This window comes from Meriones unguiculatus, chromosome 4 (assembly GCF_030254825.1).
Source record: "Meriones unguiculatus strain TT.TT164.6M chromosome 4, Bangor_MerUng_6.1, whole genome shotgun sequence".
Lineage (NCBI taxonomy): Eukaryota > Metazoa > Chordata > Mammalia > Rodentia > Muridae > Meriones > Meriones unguiculatus.
Window position 1 is genome coordinate 129,408,949 of NC_083352.1, and position 22,861 is coordinate 129,431,809.

The window sequence follows — 22,861 nt, forward strand, 5'->3', positions numbered from 1 at the left end:
TCATGGCTACGAGAAGGCACTAGTGGCCGCAGAATGAGTGAGTCTGCCCTTAACCACCAAGAGGCAACTCCTCTTCTCTCTGTCCTTTTTAGATCCCTCAACACTGGACACCTCAATGTTGGCTTCATCTTCCTCAGGCCTACACCAGCGTGCCTGTTCAGGCTGCAAGGTGATGGAGCAACGCTGGGTCGCAGAGGAACATTCTTTAGGAACATCAAGCCAAGGCGGAGATCTAGCATTCCTCTTAAGAGATTCTGACCGCCTTGGAAGTTGCACAACTGTCTGCCCCATGCCAGGCTGCAGCTCTAGGATAAATAGCCATTAATTCAAGCAGCTCTCACCTGCCATTTCCTGAGTCATTATCTCCCCCTACTGGCCTGTCCATAAATCACCTTTCACTAACTGCCAATATCAAGTCTTTCAGCACTTGACTGAGGCAGCCTTTTGAAGGCGCTCCTTTCCAGTGAGGCATAGGAAACAAGTTTGGCTGATCTCGAGGCAGGGGACCCTCTGCCTCTCCCCTTGCTTGTTCTCTCCAAACCACCCTGCCTGGGACATTTTGCTCCATTCAGGACAAGGGGTGAATGAACAGCTTTAGCAGGGGGGAGGTGGTGCCAGTGTAGAAGGAACTCAGAGTGATGGCCAAGAGAAGGCGCAGAAGGAGGAGTCTGGGACCGAGGAAATGAACTTGAGGTAGATCCAAGTGGATAGGGCAGTAGGGCAGAAGGCAGGAGACAGAACCTGCAGTATACTGTGCCCAGCTGGAAAGATGGCTTTGCCCTGGACCATGTTGCTCGTTCTTTCGGGTTTCTTTGCCAAGGGAACTCGCGCATGGTGTTCTGAAACTGACAAATTGTACATCGATAAGCCAGTCAGTGACCCTGACATAGTGAAGTTTGCTGTGAGTGCCTTCAACAAGCAGAGCAAGGACGATTACACCTACAGGCCGATACACATCATGAGTTTCTCAAAGGTCCAGGTGAGTGACTGTGTCCACTACACTTGCTGTTTCCTGATGAAGCAGGAAGAACAGGTAGTCTTGGTTAGACATTTGTAGTCGTGGTTGAGATACATATAATGAGTCTGCTGGTTTCAGTGGTGAGAGTGATTTTTTTAACTTACACATTCTTTTATATTAAGTCTACTCACGTAGAGATTACTATCTGATAGTATCGTGCTTTACAATAGTGATTAATTTACTAGAGAATAAACTTCAGATCAGGTATGGTGCTATACATCTGTAGTTCCAGCATTTTGGAAGCTACTATATATTTATTATGCAGAAAAATGGGTTTCATTATGACATTTCATAAATGTACATACTGTGTTTTCACCTTCTTCACCTCCCATTACTCTCTCTTTTGTCCCCCTCCCATCCTTTTTTATTTCTTTTCTCCTCCCAAGCCATATGTACCTTGTCTTTTCTGTTGTTGTTGTTATTCAAATGAAGTTAGTTAGAGTTTCTTACAGAAACATGGTCAGTGATATTTAGAAGAGAATAAGTAACTTACAAACATTCAAAAATTAAAGCATCTGGAGGCTGAGAAGATGGTTCTGTCAGTAAAGTGCTCTCCACACAAACATGAGGACTGGCTTTGTAGCCCAACATCCCATGTAAAGAACCTGACTCAGGGATGCATGCCTGTAATCCTAGTGCAGGGAAAGCAGACCCAGGACAATCTAGAGAGGGCATGTTGCTGACCAGCCTAGTCTAGCCTAGCTTTGGGTTCAGTGAGATATCCTCAAGTAAGGTGCTGAGGAGTACTCCTGGTGTCACTCTAGGCTTTGTGCACACGCGTGCACACAAACAAGTAATTAGTAAAACTGAGAAAGTGAAAGGAAGAGAAACAAAGGGTAGGTGTTGAGGACTCACCAACTGTCAGGACAAGCTAACTGTCCTGAGAGCCAGCTGCCAGCTCAGCTCCTCCTTGCAGTTCCTTCCTTGGGAATTGGCAGACTCATTCAGCCCAATGACCACATAAAACCATCTTCCTCAACCTAAAATGGCGATGGGATCTCTACGAATGTGCTCAGGATAGCAATGCTTATCTAATGCCATACTTATGGCCAGGGGAAGTAGGGGGCATTCCTCCTTCCCCAACAGAGTAAAGGCAAAGGGGCTTGGACAGAGCTGAGACCTCTGGGAATCTCTGTAGAGTGCCTAGTTGGTCCTGTTGTCTGAGCCCTCTTAGGCTGGAACCTTACCTGCAGGCTATGACTATGGTTTTGCTAGAGGCGGGTGGTCTTGGGGAAAGAAAAGATGGAAAGGGTGAGAGACAAGGGAAATAATGAAGGAGATGCAGTGGAAAGAAACAGGAGGAAGAGTTTTAGAGAACACACTATAAAAACTCATTCTAAATCTATTGTTCCAATCCTGTGTGCTGGTACATAGTGATTGTAACAAAGTGTTTTGTTTTGTTTAATGTAGGTCAGGTGACAGTGGGGACAGCATACTGCTTTCATCTCTTTGGGCTGACTTATCAGCAGAGCCATTACCCTCCCAGAGCATGGAGTGTAGACTGGCTCAGACGCCTGCTGATGGTGAAGCCCTGGTCTCACTTGGTAGAGCAGAATCTGAGGAGCAGAAGTAGATGACATACTAACCGTATGTAACGCAGGCTGTGATTTCTCCCATCCTCTACCAAACTGCCTCCTCTGACTCTCAACTCTCCAAGGCAGAGACAATCCCCTTGACTTTCGCCTCCAAGTAGGGGATGGCAGGCCTGGAGCAGCTGCAACCGGGCCTCTACACACACTGAGCGCAGACATGCGAGCAGTCTATGAATGGGCAGCAGTAAGGGTCTGCTCACATCAGTCTCTTTTTCTGTCTGTAGGAAAAACTACCAGAAACTTTCTTCATGAAGTTGAAGCTGATAAGAACCATCTGTACAAAATTTGAGGACAACCTAGACACCTGCCCCTTTCAGGACAGCCCTGGACTGGAAAAAGTAAGACAGAACTTGAGCACCCACCCTTTCACACTTGAGTTCTTCAGGACAGAGGGGGTGAAAGAACAAGTGACAGAGCCGTATTTAGGGATCCAAGGAGGGGCCGGTGGCAAACTTCCCAAATCCCTTTTTAAGCCTCAGTGGGAAAAGAGTCCTAAAAGGGCGCAAGCCACATAGTCCTGGCCAGCCTGTGTCCCCAGTTCTGCTCACTCCCAATAGTAGCTGCCTGCCCTTTGGGCACCACATCTTCAGAATGCTCATGTCTTCTTTGGACCTTCATCCTGAGTCAGAGTAGCAAATGCTCATTGTCTGATCTTCATCCTCCTCTCCTGCTGGCTTCAGGGGAAGGAGCTTACTGAATTTTGATGCTTTAGGGACCCTACACTGACACACAGCTTGAAGAGGGAGTGAGAGATGGGGCCCCACTGGCTTCCCGCCAGGGCCTATGCCCTGTGGAAGCTTTAGCAGATATTCTAAGGGACAAGAAAAGGGGAAGCCTAATTCTAGAGACAACCTCACCCAGGGCTAGTAGACACCCATCAAGAATAATTCATTGCTTAACTTAATAACTAATGCCTTAAATCTGATAGCAGTCAATATCTTCTGGGACAGAGCAGCCCCTGCTGTTCCTAGGAGCTTGCATCCTAGGACAGTCCAGAAGTTCGAGGTGGGGGGGGCACATGTTGTGCAAGAACAATAACACAAATGTCTCTGGATCAAAAGGAAGCCCAAATGCAGAGAGCTCACCACTCAAACAGAGTTTAAGTTGGTGGTTACAGTTGTAGGCCAAACCCCTCTTCTTCCAATTGCTGACCAAGAAAGGGATAAGGTTGAGTAGACAGTGGCCTGACCATAAACCACAAGTTTCCTGAGCCGCCTCCACCCCTGTCCCAATTTGCTTGTTTTCTTAGTTCAGCATCTGCAACTTTATCATCAGCACACCACGCTCAAAACAGTTCAGCATGATGAAAATTGCTTGCACTTATGGGCTTCTCTGACTGTAATCCATCACAAGGATCTACCCACAGCTATGGTCTGGGCCTGCTCCTTTTTCTGAAAATACCTGCCATTATAGGAATCATCAAGTACAGGATTAAGATCTGTAAGTGTCTGGGTTGTTTTTTGTTGTTGTTTTGTTTTGTTGGTTTTGTTTTGTTTTTGTCCTGACATTTTAGAATATTCTCTTTGTACAGATTCATCCTATCAATTATATCATTGAACATCCACATGTAATAAATTATGTGAGATATGGGCCTGAGGGTGGAAGCTGAGCAACCTAATGGGGTTATAACCACAAGAAAGCCTGGTGGCCATTCTTCTAGACCTCGTGAGGTGTCCCAGATAGCACAATTAGGGTCCATCCAACCTGTGGTCTCATGACATGACCCACATGGCCACAGATAAAATGATTGTTACCACCACCACCTCCTTCCCCAGCCCCAGCCCCTGGCCTCCACCAGGGCATCATATGTACTCTGCAGAAGAGGGCAAGCACCAAGCTCCTCTCAGCACAGATGGTCTTTGATTTTGAGGAGATTCTTCATACATCTTTCTGCAAAGATGTGAAGTTCCTACATGACAGGAGGACTGTAGTTTCATGTTGGTCCAGAGCTCGCTTCTTCCCTCGCAGTATCTGGGCACTGCGGCACACCAGGATGGGAATGATGAAGCAGAGCAGGTGGGTCTTCAGGATCCCAGTCTGGATGGGAGTGCTGGAGGGAGAAAACTTCTTCTGAGGATTTAAGTGTTACAGTTTTTTTGGGCAATAGCAGCAGAGTCTGCTTCTTCCCTTTGCTTCTTCCCTTCAAGCTTGCAGGCTCTAGGCCTGGAGAAACAAAGCCTAGCCACTCAGGCAGTAAGTGCCCAGAGGGAAAATGTCTTCTCTGAGCAGCTCTTCAAGTGTTTTGTAGCCTTTCTAGCTCGGAGCTCTCCTAGATGATATTTGTTGAAATAGCTTATGTGCTATTCATGGTGAACAAAGGCTATGTGAACCTTGGAAAGTAGAAAGGGATTCCCTGGGTGGGCACATATCATTGGCTGGGGCTGGGCTAATGGGGGCCCTTTATTTGCATGGAGAGGAATTCCAGGTGCTAGGCTACTTGACTTATAGGAGTCAAGACTATGCATGCAGGCACAGAACAGAGAGGGAGCAATCCTTACTCCTGCTGGTCTCAATATTGAGATTTTAAGGGTTTGGACACATCCAACCCCACTCTAGTTCCATGCCAATTTTCCCAGTGATACAGTCCACGTGCCCCACAACCTCAATGCCCAGGGAGTGCTCCCCACACAAAGAACAGCAGCAACATCTCCTTGACACCATTTAGAAATACAGCACTCTAGGAACTTCTCCTCTTAGAAGATTAGCCACAACTAATCATCTTTAGGGGCCACATTGTAGTTCATATTTGAGAAACACTGATGAAAAAAAGACTACTAAGTACTATTTGAGGTGCCTGGACCAGGGTCTAGCAAACACTCCAAAGAAGCCAGAAAATATCTCGTGACTTTTTGGGTTATCTGATCTCAATGCCAACTATCTCCATGTTGCCTTTGTTTCTTGGGAATCATAGATCATGTGGAAACAGATGAGAGCAGCAGTGTTTCAATAAGACTATTGAAATGTAGTAACTTGTGTGGCCTTCAGCCAGAGATACCCATCTGTGACACTGAGAGACTTTTATTGTACACTTGTGCCTCATGTTTGCAAGCACTAATCCCTTCTGAAATACCTGCACCACTCCCATCTGTGTCAGGGCTTAGCATCAAAAGAATACTGTCAGCAGGCCATTTATACAATGCAGGTGTAGAGAGTTAAAGTCTGGGGCCCACACACCATCATAGTGAAGAAGGCAAGTATTAGCCTGCCAACTTCAGGCCACCCAATTCCAAAGAAAGTCTCCTATTAATTCACAAAGTTTTCTAGCAGGATAAGTCTCTATGAGCTATACTCTGGACTCTAGAAAGAGACCTTCACACCCTCTACATTAAATAACATACTCTTTTCAGATAATAATTAAGATTCTTTTTTATGACTATATCTTCACTATTTATCTACACCTACTGTTGTGGTTTGAATAAGAATAGCTTCCATAAGTTCATACATTTGAATGCTTAGTCACCAGGGAGTGAAACTCTTTGATAGACTTAGAACAATTAGGAGGTGTTGGCCTTGTTGAAGTAGGTGTGCCTTCTTGGAGGAAGTGTATTTCTAGAAGTCTCTCTCTCTCTCTCTCTCTCTCTCTCTCTCTCTCTCTCTCTCCCCTCTGCCTCTGCCTCCTCTGCCTCCTCTGCCTCCTCTGCCTCCTCTGCCTCCTCTGCCTCCTCTGCCTCCTCTGCCTCCTCCTGCCTCCTCCTGCCTCCTGCCTCCTGCCTCTGCCTCTGCCTCTGCCTCTGCCTCTGCCTCTGCCTCTGCCTCTGCCTCTGCCTCTGCCTCTGCCTCTGCCTCTGCCTCTGCCTCTGCCTCTGCTTGTGGATCAGGATGCAGTTCTCAACTACTTCTCCAGCACTATTCTCTCATTGCCTCTTGCTATGTTTCCCACTATGATAATAACAGGCTAAGCCTCTGAAACTGCAGCGAGCCCCAATTAAATGCTTTCTTGTGTAAGAATTGCTGTGATTGTGGTATCTCTTCACAGCAATAGAACAGTGACTAAGACACCTACTAATGAATTTTAGAAAGACTAGATTCCCCTAGATGCTTATTATAATCCAATGTTTATCCTTCCCCACTCCCAGGCTACTGACCTAGCAGCATAACAAGAGCCAGAAATTTTTCATTTCTCATCAGCAACTGGAAACAGTGATCTGTCCACTCCATGAGTCATGTTTAGCGTAGCTCAGATTCAGGGGTCACCTCCCATAAGTAGGAGTCACCCATCTGGAAAGGCACCAGGCAGAGCTTCCGAAGGTTCTAGATGAAGAAGAATAAGAACAACTCACCTAGTAATAAAGACAGTGGGTGTCTGGGGGGTTCTCATCCAGCAGAGTGTCTCTAGATAGGAGAGATGCTGGTTTGAAATCAAACACCCTGTTTTCTTGATGGCACTTACATTTGAGAGAGCCTTAGAGCTGCAGTTCTCAAGGCCCATTGTATACATAGTCAATGACCCAACTCTAACAGTTTGGGGTTTTCTAGTTTTTGCTATCATAAATTATGGTTTGTTGGATATGTCTTCTTATATCTGCTTGTGTATATATTAGATTATTATCTCCTTTATCATGACCCTAGATGGAAAATTGTTATCAATACTCCCTCCTCCCAAGGCTCAGAGACCATCACAGAAGAGGGGGTAGAGAGATTTTTTTTTTAAGCCAATGTGGTAGAAGACTGCAGCAAAATCATGTTTTCTGGATGTAGCAGGACCATTATACCTATGAACTTACTGCAGCTGTGACTGCATGCACAAGATCTAGTAGCCAAGATCCTAGCATGAGTAAAGGCCGAGTTCATGAAGTCCCACCCATAGCTAAAAAGCCACTGGTAACTGATGGCTGCTTGGGGAAGTAGAGTCAGTTTTCTTCAGGGAAGCAGCCCTGTGAGGCTGTCCATGCTCACGGAGGTGGTCTTACATCCATGCATGTACTTGCAGCACTAAGTGGACTATGTGGATTTTTTAAAAGAGCACATGAAATTGAGAGATTAAAATAGGGATGAAGGTGAAAGAGGAATTAGAAGGGGAGACACAGGGGTATACTTAATCAAGTACACATAAGATGTCTGCATGAAATTCTCTAACTTTATAAAAAAGTCTTTAAAGAAGTTGACCTGAATGCCATACCCAGAATTTTTTAATTTGTTTATTGTTTATTTTAATTACAGCTCATTCACTTTGTATCTGAGCTGTAGCTCCCTCCCTCGTTCCCTCCCAATCTCACCCTCCCTCCCTCATGTCCTCTCATACCCCTCCCCAAGTCCACTGATAGGAGAGGTCCTCCTCCCCTTCCCTCTGATCCTAGTCTATCACTTCTCATCAGGACTGGCTGCATTGTCTTCTTTTGTGGCCTGGTAAGGCTGCACCCCAACTCAGAGTGATGTCAGAAACAATCCCTGTTCCCATTACTAGGGAACCCACTTGGACACTGAGCTGCCACGGAATTCTTTCAGAAGCAAACTGAAACTTTACTCAGGTCCATTTATTTTCTCACAATCACAAATCTCTAGCCAGCCAACTCATTATGTAACTAAGGATTTCTTTTATGCCACATCCAATAAAGCAAACCCCTAGGGGCTGAGGATGTAGCTTGTTTGGTAGAGTGATTGCCCAGCCTGCATTAAACCCTGGGTTCAATCCCCAGTACTATGTAAGCCAGTTATAATGGCTATCCCAGCAATTTCGAGATTGATACAGGATAATCAGAAGTTCAAGGTCATTCTCAGTTACACAGTGAGTTCAAAACCAGCCTAAGCTATATGTGTTCCTGTGTCAAAAAAGAAAGAAAGAAAGAAACCCATCTTCTAAACATATAGAATAATGTCCATCGGCAACTACACTCTCATCCCTAATCAGAGAAGTCTCTCTTTTTCAGTGAACTGCAATGAAGACAGAGTTTTATGGCTTCACATGGCACTGAGAATAAGTGTGAGCTCAGTGTTCAGCCCTAAGCAAGTAACCCTACCTGGCTCCAGTGCATAGTTCCGATCCAGTGGTCACACAGATGGTCCCAGTTTAACTAAATGGTCCTACAACAAAACCAAGAGCCATGAAAGGGATGGGTAAGAATGAGAGGAGATGGTAGGAGTGGAAAGAAGATAAGAGAGAGAGAGAGAGTGGAGTGAAAGTAATCAAAATGTCTTATAAATATGTATGAAATTGCCAAATAAGTAACTTAATAAAAATGATTTTAAATATAAAAAGAAAAATTTATGGTTTTAAAATATTTGTATTTTAAATAATAATTATAACCAATAAAAAACAACATAATCGAAAATTAAAACATTCACTTACAGGCTGGGTGCAGTAGCAAACGCCTTTAATCGCAACACTGAGGAAGAAGAGGCAGGTAGTTTGAAGCCAACCTGCTCTACAGAGTGAGTTCCAGGGCAACAGGGCTCTGCAGAGAAACTCTGTCTCAAAAAAAAAAAAAAATTAAAACCCTCCCCCATAAAACTAAAAAACAATAAAATAGGTATATTGTCCTTTAAGTAGGAAGTAATAAAATATTACTGAGGAGAGGGCAATTAAATGAAGAAATAGTCCATGCCAATGGACTTGAAGACTCTAGATTCTAAAAATGTCCATTTCTCCAAAACTGGTCTCTATATCCAACAAAATTTATTTTTAAAAAGAAAACAATTTTGTGTGTAAGTGTATGAAAACTGATTAATTTTTTTTTAAATTTTTCATCAATTACACTTTATTCATTCTGCATCCCCCCATAAGCCCCTCCCTCCTCCCCTCCCAATGCCACCCTCCCTCCTCCCTCTGCTTGCATGCCACTCCCCAAGTCCACTAATAGGGGAGGTTCTCCTCTCCTTTCTGATCTTAGTCTGTCAGTTCACATCAAAAGTGGCTGCATTGTCCTCTACTATGGCCTGGTAAGGCTGCTCCCCCCCAGAGGGAGGTGATCAAAGAGCAGGCCAATCAGATTATGTCAGAGGCAGTCCCTCTTCACATTACTATGTAACCCAATTGGACTCTGAACTGCCCTGGGCTACATCTGTGCAGGGGTTCTGGGTTATCTCCATGAATAGTCCTTGGTTGGAGTATGAGTCTCTGGGAAGTTCCCTGTGTTCAAATTTTCCTGTTCTGTTGCTCTCCTTGTGGAGACCCTGTCCTCTCCAGAAAACTGATTAATTTTTATAAAACTCACTTGTCCAAGCAAAGGGAGAATCACTTGAAAAGAAACAAGATTTGTAGTCAGTGTGGTCCCACGGATGCAGGCTGATGTGTGCATGAAACCCATGATAGCCATGGGTTTATGATAATCATGCCGATGACAGCCAAGCTGACTGCCCATGCTTAGGTTCATGCAAAACTGAGCTTCTCCTTTGATCCACAAACAAAAGTTCACTCAAGTTGTGTCTGAATTTTAAAAGAAAAGGCAAGATTCTTAAAAAGATGACTGAACGGTTTGTGCATGTATTTATATTTCATTTGCACTTTTTTAACCCAAGCTATTATTTTATTTTATTCATATTTTTAATTATTTTAATTTTTATTAATTACAGTTTATTCTCTCTGTATCCCCTGTAGCTTCCTCCTCCTCCCCTCCCGCTCCCACCTTTCCTCCCTCTTCCCCAGCCATACCCCTCCCCCAGTCCACTAATAGGGGAGGCCTTCCTCCCCTTCCCTCTGATCCTAGTCTATCAGGTCTCATCTGTGGCCTGGTAAGGCTGCTCCCCACCTCTGGGGGGCATGGATCAAAGAGCAGGCCAATCACTTTTTGTCAGAGACAGTCCCTGTCCCCATTACTATGGACCCACTTGGACACTGAACTGTCATGGGCTATTTCTGTGCAGGGGTTCCAGGCCATCTCCATGATTGGTCCTTGGCTGGAGTATCAGTCTCAGAAAAATACCCCTGTGCCCAGACTTTTTGGATCTGTTACTCTCCTTGTGGAGCTCCTGTCCTCTCCAGGTCTTACTCTCTCCCCCTTCTTTCATAAGATTTTCTGCACTCTGCCAAAGGGACCTCATGAAACTGAAAAGCTTCTATAAAGCAAAGGACACAGTCCTCAGAACAAAAGGACAACCTACAGATTGGGAAAGTATCTTCACCAACCCTATATCTGACAGAGAGCTAATATCCAGTGTATATAAAGAACTCAAGAAGTTAAACAGCAACAAATCAAGTAATGCAATTAAAAAATGAGGTACAGAGCTAAACAGAATTCTCAATAGAGGAATTTCGAACTGCAGAGAAACACTTAAAGAAATGTTCAACGTCCTTAGTCATCAGGGAAATGCAAATCAAAACGACCCTGAGATTTCACCTTACACCTATCAGAATGGATAAGATGAATAACTCAAGTGACAACACATGCTGGAGAGGATGTGGAGAAAGGGGAACCCTCCTCTGCTGCTGATGGGAATGTAAATTGGTACAACCACTTTGGAAATCAATCTGGTGCTTTCTTAGAAAATTAGGAATAGCACTTCCTCAAGATCCAGCTATACCACTCCTAGGCATATATCCAAAAGATGCTCAAGTATACAACAAGGACATCTGCTCAACCATGTTTGTAGCAGCTTAATTTGTAATAGCCAGAAGCTAGAAACAACCCAGATACCCCTCAATTGAGGAATAGATACAAAAATTGTGGTACATCTACACAATGGAATATTACTCAGCAATAAAAAACAAGGAAATCATGAAATTTGCAGGTAAATGGTGGAAACTGGAAAAGATCATCCCGAGTGAGGTATCCCAGAAGCAGAAAGACACACAGGGTATATACTCACTCACAAGTGGATATTAGACATATAAATAAGATAAACATACTAAAATCTATACACCTAAGGAAGCTAATCAAGAAGGAAGATTCTGACTAAGATGTTCAGTCTCCATTCAGAAAGGCAAAGAGGATGGACATAGGAGGAGGGAGAAGACAGGGAACAAGACAGGAGCCTACCACAGAGGTCCTCTGAAAGGCTCTACCCAACAGGGTATCGAGGCAGATGCTGAGACTCATAGCCAACCTTTGGGCAGAGTGCAGGGAAGCTCATTTGTACTTTTTATATGTGTAAACTGTCACAGTTATAAATGATGAGAAAAGGTGTAATGACTTATTATAATGTATTTTAAATTATGGATGGATTAGCAAACATTTGAAAAAGTACAGCTTAAATGACTGGAAAATACAGTACTTATGGATAGACCAAAATCCATTTGAATAAATGAATAATAAAAATAAATTTTTCGGAAGAACTCAAAAATAAATTGTCTATGTTCACCAAATACTAAAGGAGAAAATAATATCAACTTCACATGATCTTGAAATCAAAGGAAAATACAGCTGGGCATAGTAGCTCTCAGCTTTAATCCCAGCATTCTGGGAGGCAAAGTCAGGCAGATATTTGAGTTCGAGGCCAGCCTGCTCTATAAAGCGAGTCCAGGACAGCCAAACCTACACAGAGAAACCCTGTCTCATAAAACAAAAACAAACAAAGAAAAACCAACCAAACAAACAAAAAACAGAAACTAGGAAGGGTGAAACTATAGAATACAGCAAAAATAGTTTTGACAGTAAATATAACAATGGGCATATTCTAAAGAAATAAATGTCGAAATATTAAAAAAAATAAATGAAAAAATCATCAGAAAAAGTATTAGCAAGAAAAGTCCAGCAAAATATAAATAAAGGGAACAGACCAAATATGATCTGTTGTTAAGAAAAAAAATTCTCTGGTTCGAGAGTTTAGAATAGAATTTGTTCTTGCAGGGGACCTGGGCTCGATTCTTAGCACCCACAACAGGCAGCTTACAGTTGCCTCTCTGACCTTTTTAGGGAGATGCACATACATAGACCACACACAAATACACATAAATAAGTAATAATAATAATAATTTAAAAGAATTCCTTAAGATTCAGAGAACATTGTGGAAGAGAGGACAGAAAAAAATTAAGAGTCAGAAGATAAGAAGAGATAGGACATAACATCTTCTGTGGAAGACACAATCATTGCCATGACAAACACAGCAGCTGCAGATGTCTGCCCTGGGTCTGCATAGGTATGGGTCCATCAACAGTCACACATGAACAGAAGGACTTAGGGGCCCTACTCTTCACCCTGGAACTGTTTAGCACAGATAGATTTGGGTGGGATAAAGAATCATTGCCTTCATTTTTGTACCCACTGATGACCCCATCAGATCCCAATAGATAGCTCCAACCTAATTGTCATACAAATGTACCTGGTTAAACTACATGGGTCACAAAACAAATCCAGAAGTCATGGATCTGGGGAAAAAATATGAGTAATAGAAAAGAGGGTTGTTGACAGGGATGAGAGGAAGGAGAAAGTAATCCAAATACAAAGAACACATGCATACACTTTTCAAATAACAAAATCAATAAAAAGAAAAAAAAACATTATGATCTACTCTATTAACAAAATAAAAGGCAGAAATTACCTCAATATGTTCAATGGAAAATGAGAAAACTCTAGCTACGTTGATAATAAGGCTCTTCAGAGATTAATAAACAAACACACAAAGCAAATACCTACCACATCATATCATGCCAGATTTAAATACTGCAATTGCCTAGAACCTTCTATTAGATTCTGTCTCCAGAAGGCAAACATTTGGAACTGCCTATCACATAGTGCATGAATAATCAAATACTTAACCATAACTATGGCATTTCTTCAGCTTGTTTCCTCCTTCAGTTTGTAAAATCTTACTGGTCATGATGCTTGTGCTGGCTAGTTTTATGTCATACTGATACAAGCTAGAATCATTTGAAAGAAGAAAACCTCAATTGAGAAAATGTGTCCTTAAGATCTGGCTATAGGGCATTTTTAAATATAATTTTATTTAGTACAATGTATTCACTTTCTATCCCAGCTGTAGCTCCACCCTTGTTCCCTCCCAACCCTGCCCTCTCTCTCTCCCTCATCTCTTCCCATCCTGCCTCCCCAGTCCACTGATAGTGGAGGATCTCCTCCCCTTCCATCTGACCCTAGCCTATCAGGTCTCATCAGGACTGTCTTTCATTGTCTTCCTCTGTGACCTGGTAAGGCTGCTCCCCACTGGGGGAGAAGAACAAAGAACTAGCCACTGAGTTCATGTCAGAGACAGCCCCTGCTCCCCTTATCTCCATGAATGGTTTTTGGTTGGGGTATCAGTCTCAGAAAAGACCCCTAGGCGGAGATTTTTCAGTTCTATTGTTCTCCTTGTGGCGCTCCAGACCCTTCCAGGTCTTTCTATCTCCTGCAGTCTCCAGACTCTAGCCTCCACTGCATGCAGGAGTGCTGCACTCACCTCCCACTGATTACTGCTTGGGTACTAGGGCACAGAGTTCCAACTGCAGACCTACAGAAGGCTGGGATCCACGGGTTCAGCCCCGGACACCGCACCAACGTGCAACCTGTCTCCCTAGCTAAACTGACTAAACTTCGGGGCTCCCTGATTCTTCAGGAGGACTGCTCCCTGCAAACACAGCATAAGAGCAGTAGCAGCAGCCCACCAAATTCAGAGCAAATAACCCAGTGATAAGGCAGCTGTCTCTAGGACTTCTCTTGGTGACAGGAGCCTGCCCACCAGCCTGCCCCGACTACCAACTACCACAGTTACCACACAGGTCCATAATCCTGAGGTGAGCTGTGGCAATTCCTGAGATGCAGCTGCCATTCAGTGACCATACCCAAAAAGCTGAGGAGGCCTCCATCAGGAACAACCATCTTCCTGCCAAGGGGATTCTCCCACCCCCAGATTCCAGGAGGTACCAGAAACTGACAGCCAACACCTGAGACAGCCAGATGGGTAGAAGCCAGCATAAAAGCACAACCAACAAAAGCCAAAGAAATATGGCATCTCCAGAACCCAGTAATCCAGGGGCAAACTGCCCTGGACACCCTATCATAAGTGAAATGCAGGAAGATGACCTTACATCTGTTTTTATGAATAATGGAGGAAACAAATGAAATGTGTAAAGAATTAGAGGAAGATAAAGTCAAACAGACTATGGGCCATCCGTAACGAAATATAAGGTAGGGCATTTGTTTTTTAATTGGTGATTGACAGGGGAGGACCCAGCCCATTGTGAGTGGTGCCATTCCTGGGCTGGCTATCCTAGGTTCTGTAAGAAAGCAGACTGAGCAAGCCATGAGGAGTAAGCCATTAAGCAGAGCAGCACTTTTTCTTGGCCTCTGCACCTGCTCTTGTCTCAAGTTCTTGCCCTGTTTGAGTTCCTGCCTTGGCTCCCCTTAATGTATTGTGAATTGGGATATGTCAGCCAAATAAACCATTTCCTCTCCAAGTTTCTTTTGGTCATGCTGTTTCACCACAGAAATAATAACCCTAATAAAGACAGTGCTGGAACACAGCTTCCTCGTTTATCATTACCTGATGCATGTATTTTTCCTTGCCCAAATGAGGCCCATGAATTTTATTTTTGTCTGAAAGTTCTCTCTGTCTTAGTTTTCTGTCAGATGTGGGATGTTAGAAGGCCTCTAGCAACATCATAATGATCTGCTGACCAGGTGGTACTCCCACAGGGCCCATTGTACTCACCGCTTTCTGATGCAGTTGGAAGGCAAGGGTGAGCTCCCTCCCACAGCAGGTACCACTGATTTCCATATTGGGCTCGCTCACCTTTATTGAGCATCTATTTAGAGATGTCCAATATTATATTGGGTTGCATCCAAAATGTAACTTGACTGGGCCCAGTTCTGGGCCTTGAAAGCTACAGGCTTTAATTCACCCACTAGAGTAAATTCACCAGATAAGAGAAGTTTTTTCCTGTGTTCATCAGCTGATGAAAACCAGACCTTTCATGATCTAGAACCTGGAGACTGAGTAGGAAAGAACATACTGAAAAGAAAAACTGATGTTTAAAACCGCTGTAACCGAGCCACCGGTCTGGCCTAGTGCCCGTATAGCGTACATAATGCTTTGGGGTTGGGACTTAGCATCGCAGGGGAAAAACAAAACAAAACACTTGAAGGGGCCAAATTGAGTTCCTACCACTCACACTGCAGCAAAACTTCAGGACCATAAGTCCTGGGCTCTCGTCTATCCACCCAAGAGGCACGTGAAGACACTCAGTACTGCCATGCATTGAATACCTCAAGGTAATAATAAACCAAGAGTTTATTTCTTCTTTCTGGTGCCCTCATGAAACAATTGCCCCCTTTCCTCTCAGCCTGTACCTGTTTCTATGTGGCAGGCTAGTGCTGTGCTTGAGGTCTCACACTCTTACCCTCAACAAGAAGCATGACTGAATACAACCCAAAGACCCTCCTGGATTTCACGACGGTCTAGTTCCCTTCATGACAGTGTTTGCTGATGCTGCAAGTGCATCTGCTTGTGGAATCGCAGCTTAACTTTCCCCAAAGAGTTTCACTTTCATATTTACAATCCACTGTTTAAATCTAACAACAAACAAAAAGATTTTCAATAAAATATTTCTAGAAACTAAAAAGAAAACAAAGAGAAATAATTTAATAGCATCACAAATCCCCTATCTGTGAATAGCTTCCCACCTGCAATGATTTGATAATGAAATATTGTATGAAAATCCCTACTGATTCTTTGCTGGTAACCTATGACACAGAAGATACACCATGGGGAACAGTCTTTTGGGAACCTTTGAAATGAGTGGTTTTATTTGAGAAAAATTAATAATCCACTGTTCCAAATTATTATCTCTGTGTCTCAATAAATAGGAAGAAAGAAACCAGTGTGAATTTGGGATTCTAACAGCATGACCATCACTCAAAAGCTGAACACCTATTACTTTTCACTGTAGAAGACAGAGGGGTTAACTAACAGATACAAGTCTCCTTATGTGGACATTTTTTTGGAGAAAAGCTTTCCTCTCTTGGCATCAATGTAAATTGGGTGATGAAGAATTTTAGTTTCCTGCAGGAAACCTTATGGAAGAAGAGGGAGATAGAAAGACCTGGAGGGGACAAGGACTCCACAAGGAGGCCAACAGAGCCAAAAACCTGGTCCCAGGGGGTCCTGCAGAGACCAATACTCCAACCAAGGACCTAGACCCCCTGCTCAGAGGAAGCCCAAAGGTTACTCTGTTTCCAAGTGGGTGCCCTAGTAAGGGGTACAGGGGCTATAGTTGACATGAACTTAGTGGCTGCCTCTTCGATCACCTCCCCCTGGGAGGTGCAGCCTTGCCAGGCCACAGAGGAAGATGATACAGCCAGTCCTCATGAGACTTGATAGGCTAGGTCAGATAGAAGAGGAGGATATTCTCCCCTATCAGTGGACTAGGGAAGGGCCATAGGGGGAGAAATAAAGGGTGGGTGGGGCTGGGAGGAGATGAGGGAGGGGGCTACAGCCAGAATACAAAGTAAATTAAACTGTAATAAATAAATTTTAAAAATAATTTATTGCAATACAAAAATAAAAAAGAATGTTAGTTTCCATGGCTCTCTGTATTGCAAAGATTGCACCTGTCCAAAGAACAGTTGTGAATTCTCTTGCTGAAATTGTTTCAGGTAACAGAGTTGTCCAGGACTACCAAGGGTCAGGAAGCCCTTAGTTGAAACAGGACATCACTGGTAGTTATAGTGAGAACTGGCAATGGGCTGGCATTTTTGAGTGAATCCCAGAATCACTCAGAGGGCTCTTATGCAGGTTTTGGCAATCATGCTCAAGAGCTATCTAGAACACAACATGCTCGTGTCAATGGCACAACTTGTTGAAACACAGCCACTCTGATTTGATCATAAATGGCATATAGCTGCATTCTCTATGAGGTCAGCTTAGGGAGAGGAGAAGGACACACTGCAGGATCACAAAGGACATGGAGATGACTATGTTAATGCTGAGCCATCGCCTGAGGTGGAGCAGGCTCACTAGTTCACTAGTTTTTGGAAAGTACCGCAATTCATAATACAAGTAGACATGGACCCTGTGCTATGGGTCTAAAGCCTTTCTAGGCTTATTTTGCAAATTCTTATGTTTCAGTGATCACAGATACTTGGTCATGTTGGATCATGCTGCTGAGGCCTTCCGCCCTTGGTGTTGCCTCAGATACTCTCTCCAAGTTCTTATGGCTATAGAAAGCTTCTCCTTCATTATGGAATCACAAGGTCCCTAAGCAACTGGTGACAATTCAAGAACTGTGTTGTCAGTAATAGAGATGACTCAGTAGTTAAGAGCACTGGTTGCTCTTCTAGAGGACCTGAGTTCAATTCCAGGCACCCACATGGTGCTCATGATCATCTATAACTCCAGTCCCAGGGGATTCAAAGCCCCTTTCTGGCTTCCCTGTGCATACAGAGTGGTATACAGATGTACATGCAGCCAAAACCCATATGCATAAAAATAAATGTAGTAAAACAAAAAACAACAATAAAAAGAACATATCCTTGAGTCATGTGTGGTGTCGTGGTGCCCTGAGTTCCTTGTAATGAGGAAGACTCCATTGGAGATGGAGATACACAAAGCTTAGCCAGAATGCTGTTGCTTTGACAAAGTAACTAAGAAAACCAACTTAAAGGAGGAAAACATTTTTGGGGCTCAGAGTTTTGAAGATTTCAGTCTATGGTTTGTTGGTTTGATGTTTTTGGCTTTGATGAGGTAGTACATCATGGCAGGAGTGTGTATCTAAACAATCCCTCTAAACTCAGAGGAAGTTAGGGCACAAAAAAGAAAACAAAAGGCAGATGTCCAGATATCTTTTACAAGTAAGTATCCCCATGATACAGTTGTTGTCAATAGGTTCCACTTCTTCAAGTTTCTACTACCCCCTCAACTAAGCCTGGGACAAGCAAGACAGAACAGGTGCTGGTCTGTATACTGGCCCAAAGAGCTGAGCCAAGTCCATGTCCATATGTTCATCCTGGAATCAAACCTGCTGCCATGGTTGGGCAATGGGTTCTACCAGGATATGCCCAATATCTACCTGATGGTCCATGATGGACTCAGGACTGTGGTTCTGCTGGGGCCATGGTACAGTTTAGATCATGAGAAACATCTTAGAAATTAGAGACAGTTTGTAGCCTAGATCACTAGGGCCAACATGATTGGCATAGTAGGCCAGTTCTCCTGGGGCTATCTAGTCTATATATCCAATAAAAACCATAATGCTCAGGGTGGGGCTAGAGTCCCAGACTGTGGGCCATCTTGATAGAGATTGCTGTGGTGTATTCCTGGCTCTACTTAGGAGTCACCAAGGCAAATCTAGTGTTGGCATCCAAAGCAGAATCTAGTCTTCTCTCACCATCAGAGAGAATGTCTCTGTTTCTTATAGTTGGAGAGGGCTGATAAGAGTGATGTAAAACTATTAGAGCACAGTCCTGTAAGCTCAGCACTCAAGGAGACAGAGGCAGGCAGATCTCTGTGAGTTTGAAGTCAGCCTGGTTTACAAAGCCAGTCCATGACAGCCAAGCCTACATGGAGAAACCTTATCCCAATAAAACAAAAACAAACAAACAAGAGTGATGTAAACTGTCTTTCCTGGTCAGTGTGTCTCCTTTTATTTCTGTGCTTACCCCAGGTGCTGAAATCTCACCTGACTTCTGATAGTTTGTGAGGATGTTTTCACGTGCAAAGTTGCTAAAATTGAGTTTCCTGTAGATGCGTATCAGCAAGTCCTCTCCCACCATCTAGCTGATGTCATGCACAGTGATTATTTTAAGAATTATGTGTGGCGGTTGTGCATATGTGGGTACAGGTAAACATAGAGTCCAAAAGAGGGCTCTGGGATTCAAATTCAGGTTCTTTGCAAGAGTGGTACATGTTTCTACCTGCTGAACCATTGCTCCAGCCCACAACCCATTCAGTTTTAATAAATTGTCTTCTATTACCATCTTGGGACTTGAGTTTTTTGAATTTTATATTCTTAACTATTTTATGGACATCTTGACAGATTGAAAAAATTAAGGAATCTAAACCCAACTTGTTCTTTTTTTTTCACCAAGGAAGCATGCAAGACACTCTCTAGGAATCAGGGGTTACACGTATGTCCTAGAGTAAGAGCGGCAGAAGCCTTCTCTGGGTCCAAGGAGACCACAGCCATTGAGCTTCTTGACACATGAGACAACAGTTCTTATACATCATACTTATTTATGTCTCCTGTGGTCCTCCTCAGGAGTTTTAAGGTGAGAGGATCATTTTAGAAACTTAAACTGTCCCCACCACTGACCCATGGTACTTCCTTTAAAAACCACACATGGAAAGTGCTCAGAAATGCAATATTTAATGAGCTGTTCTAAATGATGAAATAAGAGCAATATGCAATTTTCTAGTTATTAGCCACATAGGCAGCCTTGACACTATACAATGTTGCCAAACAAGGAACATGAGCACATGGAGACCTTGCCAAGGATAGCAACGTCATTGATGCAGAGAAGTACATAGCCAGTCTGTAGATGACTCCAGTCAGAGGAACGATGAACACTCATGCTTGAAGAGCTGGAATTCTGTTACCCAGGGATAGGTTCCAACAGTGAACAGGCAAGTGAAGGTCTGAGGGAAAACAATAAGAGAGGACAGAAAAATAAGGGGGTGAAGAAAGTTTGTGGTTTTTGCCCCAAACAGCATCTATTTCACTCTTTCCCTTCCATAGACAAACAGGTAGTAGAAGGAGACAAGTTCCTTCAGATATGACTACCCAGTGAACCCTGGGCAAGTCTTGACCTGTGTCTGAAGCACAATGGTAACCCAAGGGTATTTGTTTCAACACCCCTTTCAGCAGACAGTGACCTCTAGAAAAATATCTAGGATGTCCTTGTGTAATTCACATACCTTACAGTAATGTAGAAAGCACCCTGTCAGGATTACCCACTGTGACACTTAGCTTTAACTATCAACCTAACACAATCTAGAATCACCTTGAAAGAGTCATGACCTAGATTAGACTGGGCTGTGAGAATGTCAGTGAGATGCCTTTTGTCAAGGAATTTCATCAAAACAACAAAAATGAAACTTAGAACAAGCCATCCTTAGGTTTATCCTATCAGATAATTAATGTATTAGTGAAGCCTCTGACAAGGTGTTCAACTAATGCTAGGTGGGGTTGTCTTCACAGTCAATCTTTCCTTTGTCTGTTCCCCAGAGCAGTGCTACAGCTCTGCAGGTCACAGGGCAAGTGTTGGAAGGGCTGAGAGTGGGGCTCCTCATCAACTTTCACCTTCAAACATTGTGTCAGGTTAGTACCCCAAGAGCTTCACCTGAATGTGCAAAAGTTTTGTTAGAGCCTATCAGGCTTCTTCTGCTGAAGACAATGGAGAAAAATGAAGATGAGACAATGGGCAACCTTTCATATACCGAGAATACAAGGTCAAGAGAGACACAAGCATTTAAAGCTACGGAGTCCAGCGAGCAGGCAGCTACAGTGAAGGAGTGGGTAGTGTTGGGAGCTCAAGTTAGCTAGTTTTCTGCATGTGCCTCTTGAGATGCCTGTCTCATCCATATTGAGAGGTCCTGACGATCCTGGCACCTGACAATCCTCAGGTCTGTAGGCATGGATCTGTCAGCTCTTCTTGCACCCCACCCTGTCCCCCTTCAGTACCCATAGCTGTAAAAATAAAGAAGAATGGTGTCATGTCTTACATTATTCAGATTATGACTCTCCTGAAAGGGGCAAGTGTCGAGGCTCTCCTCAAATTTCTTGCATGTGGTTCTACGCAGCTGAAGCCTCATGGAGAAAACAAATAGAAAAATCACCTGCAGACAGAAAAATGATTAAAATGAACAGACCCTTCTTGCCATTTAAGAGACTGTGTTAGTGTGCTCAGTGTTGGAAGATAGCAAGAACATCCTCCATTTGGGGTTCCCTGAGGCCTGACATCAACTCTATGAAGACAAAAGCCAGGGAGGTAGATTAACTTTAACTATATTAGAGAGTTAAGAACCAACAGCAGAGATTTGTTGGAAAGCAAAGAAGTCAAGGGTGAGTCCATACTATTATTTCCAGTCCCTGTAGCCTCCGTTCAACCACAGGAAGACCCAGACTTGGCTCTCAGCAGACATCTGAACCTACACCCGCATTCCCAGAAGACACAGGACATTTCTTTATAGTCAACCCGAAGACATGGAGCCAGATCTCCAGATGCTTTCTCAACTGAGCTACAAGCAAAACACCTGAAATAAAAGTACAGTCCAGAGCAATGTTTCAGGAGAAGTATTGTTCCTTTTACAGTGTGTGCTTCTGAACACCAGCTAGGAGCTGCATAGGAACCTCAGAGGCCACAGCCCTGGGCAGGGCTAGCACCCCTCTGCATTCTCCATGCCAGGGAAGAGGGAATAGAATGCCCCTCTGCCATGGCCAGAAGTGCAAAGTTGGAGATGAGCATTGCCATCCTTAGTGCATTCTGTAGGGGCATTATAAGATGATGAAGAGTCTAATGTGGTCAGTGGACCCTGAGCAAAGGCGTACAAGAGGAGAAGCTGTCCAGTGCTCTCTGGAGAGAGAGTAGGCCTCTCTGTGCTCCATGAATCCTCAGCACCCACCTTTTTTGTTAATCTTGTTTTACCTTCTCCATTGTTGCCAATTAACTTTTTTAATTTGTGTCTTTGACATATTTTTTTTTATCTTCATCTAATGGTAAGTTTTGTGTGAATCTCTTTCTTACTAAGTGGTTTTAACTGCTTAGAAGTATTTTTTTCTAGAGCTAGTGAGATGGTTCATCAAGTAATGGCACTTGCCACCAAGCCTGACAGCCTGAGCTCCTATCCAAAATTTACATGGTGGAAGGACAGAATTGACTCCCCAATTTCTTCTCTGACCTCTGTGTGTGCCAACACACACACACACACACACACACACACACACACACACACACACTGAATAAATGAATGAATAAAATACAATAAAATCATTTTAAAAGAAACGCCTACTCTAACATTTCTAAACAGTGTGTCAAAACAATAAGAATGAAATATTTTTATATGAGGATAAGAAATGTTTTAATTTTAAAAGAATTTGTAAGGAAAAATGTAGGTTAAACAATGAAAAGGAATGAATTAGGTTATGCGTAACTTGCAAAGAAGGTGGATTGTCCTCTTCTGTCCCTCACTGAGTAGCAGATAGATTTGGGCAAGACAGGCAAGACTTACCTCCTCCTGCCAGGAACTCAGGATATGTTCCAGTCTGTAGGCATATTCATCCTCACTTTTCTGGTTGAATGTGTGCACGGCAAACTCCACTGTGGGAGGAAAATAAATAGATGTGACCATTTCCTTGTTGACTCTCGAGACAGGAGTGATAACAAACTGAAAGTTCAGGAGTAGCAGCAGCATGGCACAAGGCAGAGCTTTCTTTCTCTGTGGACAGGACAT

General features: G+C 43.4%; 2 protein-coding genes across 2 annotated transcripts; one reads left to right on the forward strand and one right to left on the reverse strand.

The window, feature by feature from the left end:
* Positions 1–454: 454 nt before the first annotated feature.
* On the forward strand, positions 455–4,137 carry LOC110560592 (cystatin-9-like). Its single transcript, XM_021656586.2, has 3 exons — positions 455–979; positions 2,835–2,948; positions 3,860–4,137. The coding sequence occupies exons 1-3, from the start codon at positions 770–772 to the stop codon at positions 3,944–3,946; spliced, it is 411 nt and encodes a 136-aa protein (XP_021512261.1). The 5' UTR covers positions 455–769; the 3' UTR covers positions 3,947–4,137.
* Positions 4,138–19,960: 15,823 nt separating this feature from the next.
* On the reverse strand, positions 19,961–22,861 carry LOC110560591 (cystatin-9-like). Its single transcript, XM_021656585.1, has 3 exons — positions 22,640–22,861; positions 21,134–21,247; positions 19,961–20,047 (listed from the first exon to the last, which is right to left on the reverse strand). Exons 1-3 carry the CDS (start codon positions 22,859–22,861, stop codon positions 19,961–19,963), a joined length of 423 nt encoding a protein of 140 aa, XP_021512260.1.

What these genes read in the sequence shown, in the direction of transcription:
- LOC110560592 (XM_021656586.2), top strand. Translation starts at nt 770, where the DNA reads ATGGCTTTGCCCTGGACCATGTTGCTCGTTCTTTCGGGTTTCTTTGCC. An exon ending in TGAGTTTCTCAAAGGTCCAG is followed by an intron (nt 980 to 2,834) that starts GTGAGTGACTGT and finishes TTCTGTCTGTAG; the next exon opens with GAAAAACTACCAGAAACTTT. An exon ending in ACAGCCCTGGACTGGAAAAA is followed by an intron (nt 2,949 to 3,859) that starts GTAAGACAGAAC and finishes TTGTTTTCTTAG; the next exon opens with TTCAGCATCTGCAACTTTAT.
- LOC110560591 (XM_021656585.1), bottom strand. Translation starts at nt 22,861, where the DNA reads ATGTCCTGTCCACAGAGAAAGAAAGCTCTGCCTTGTGCCATGCTGCTG. An exon ending in TGAGTTCCTGGCAGGAGGAG is followed by an intron (nt 21,248 to 22,639) that starts GTAAGTCTTGCC and finishes TTCTGTCTGCAG; the next exon opens with GTGATTTTTCTATTTGTTTT. An exon ending in AGAGTCATAATCTGAATAAT is followed by an intron (nt 20,048 to 21,133) that starts GTAAGACATGAC and finishes GTTTTCCCTCAG; the next exon opens with ACCTTCACTTGCCTGTTCAC.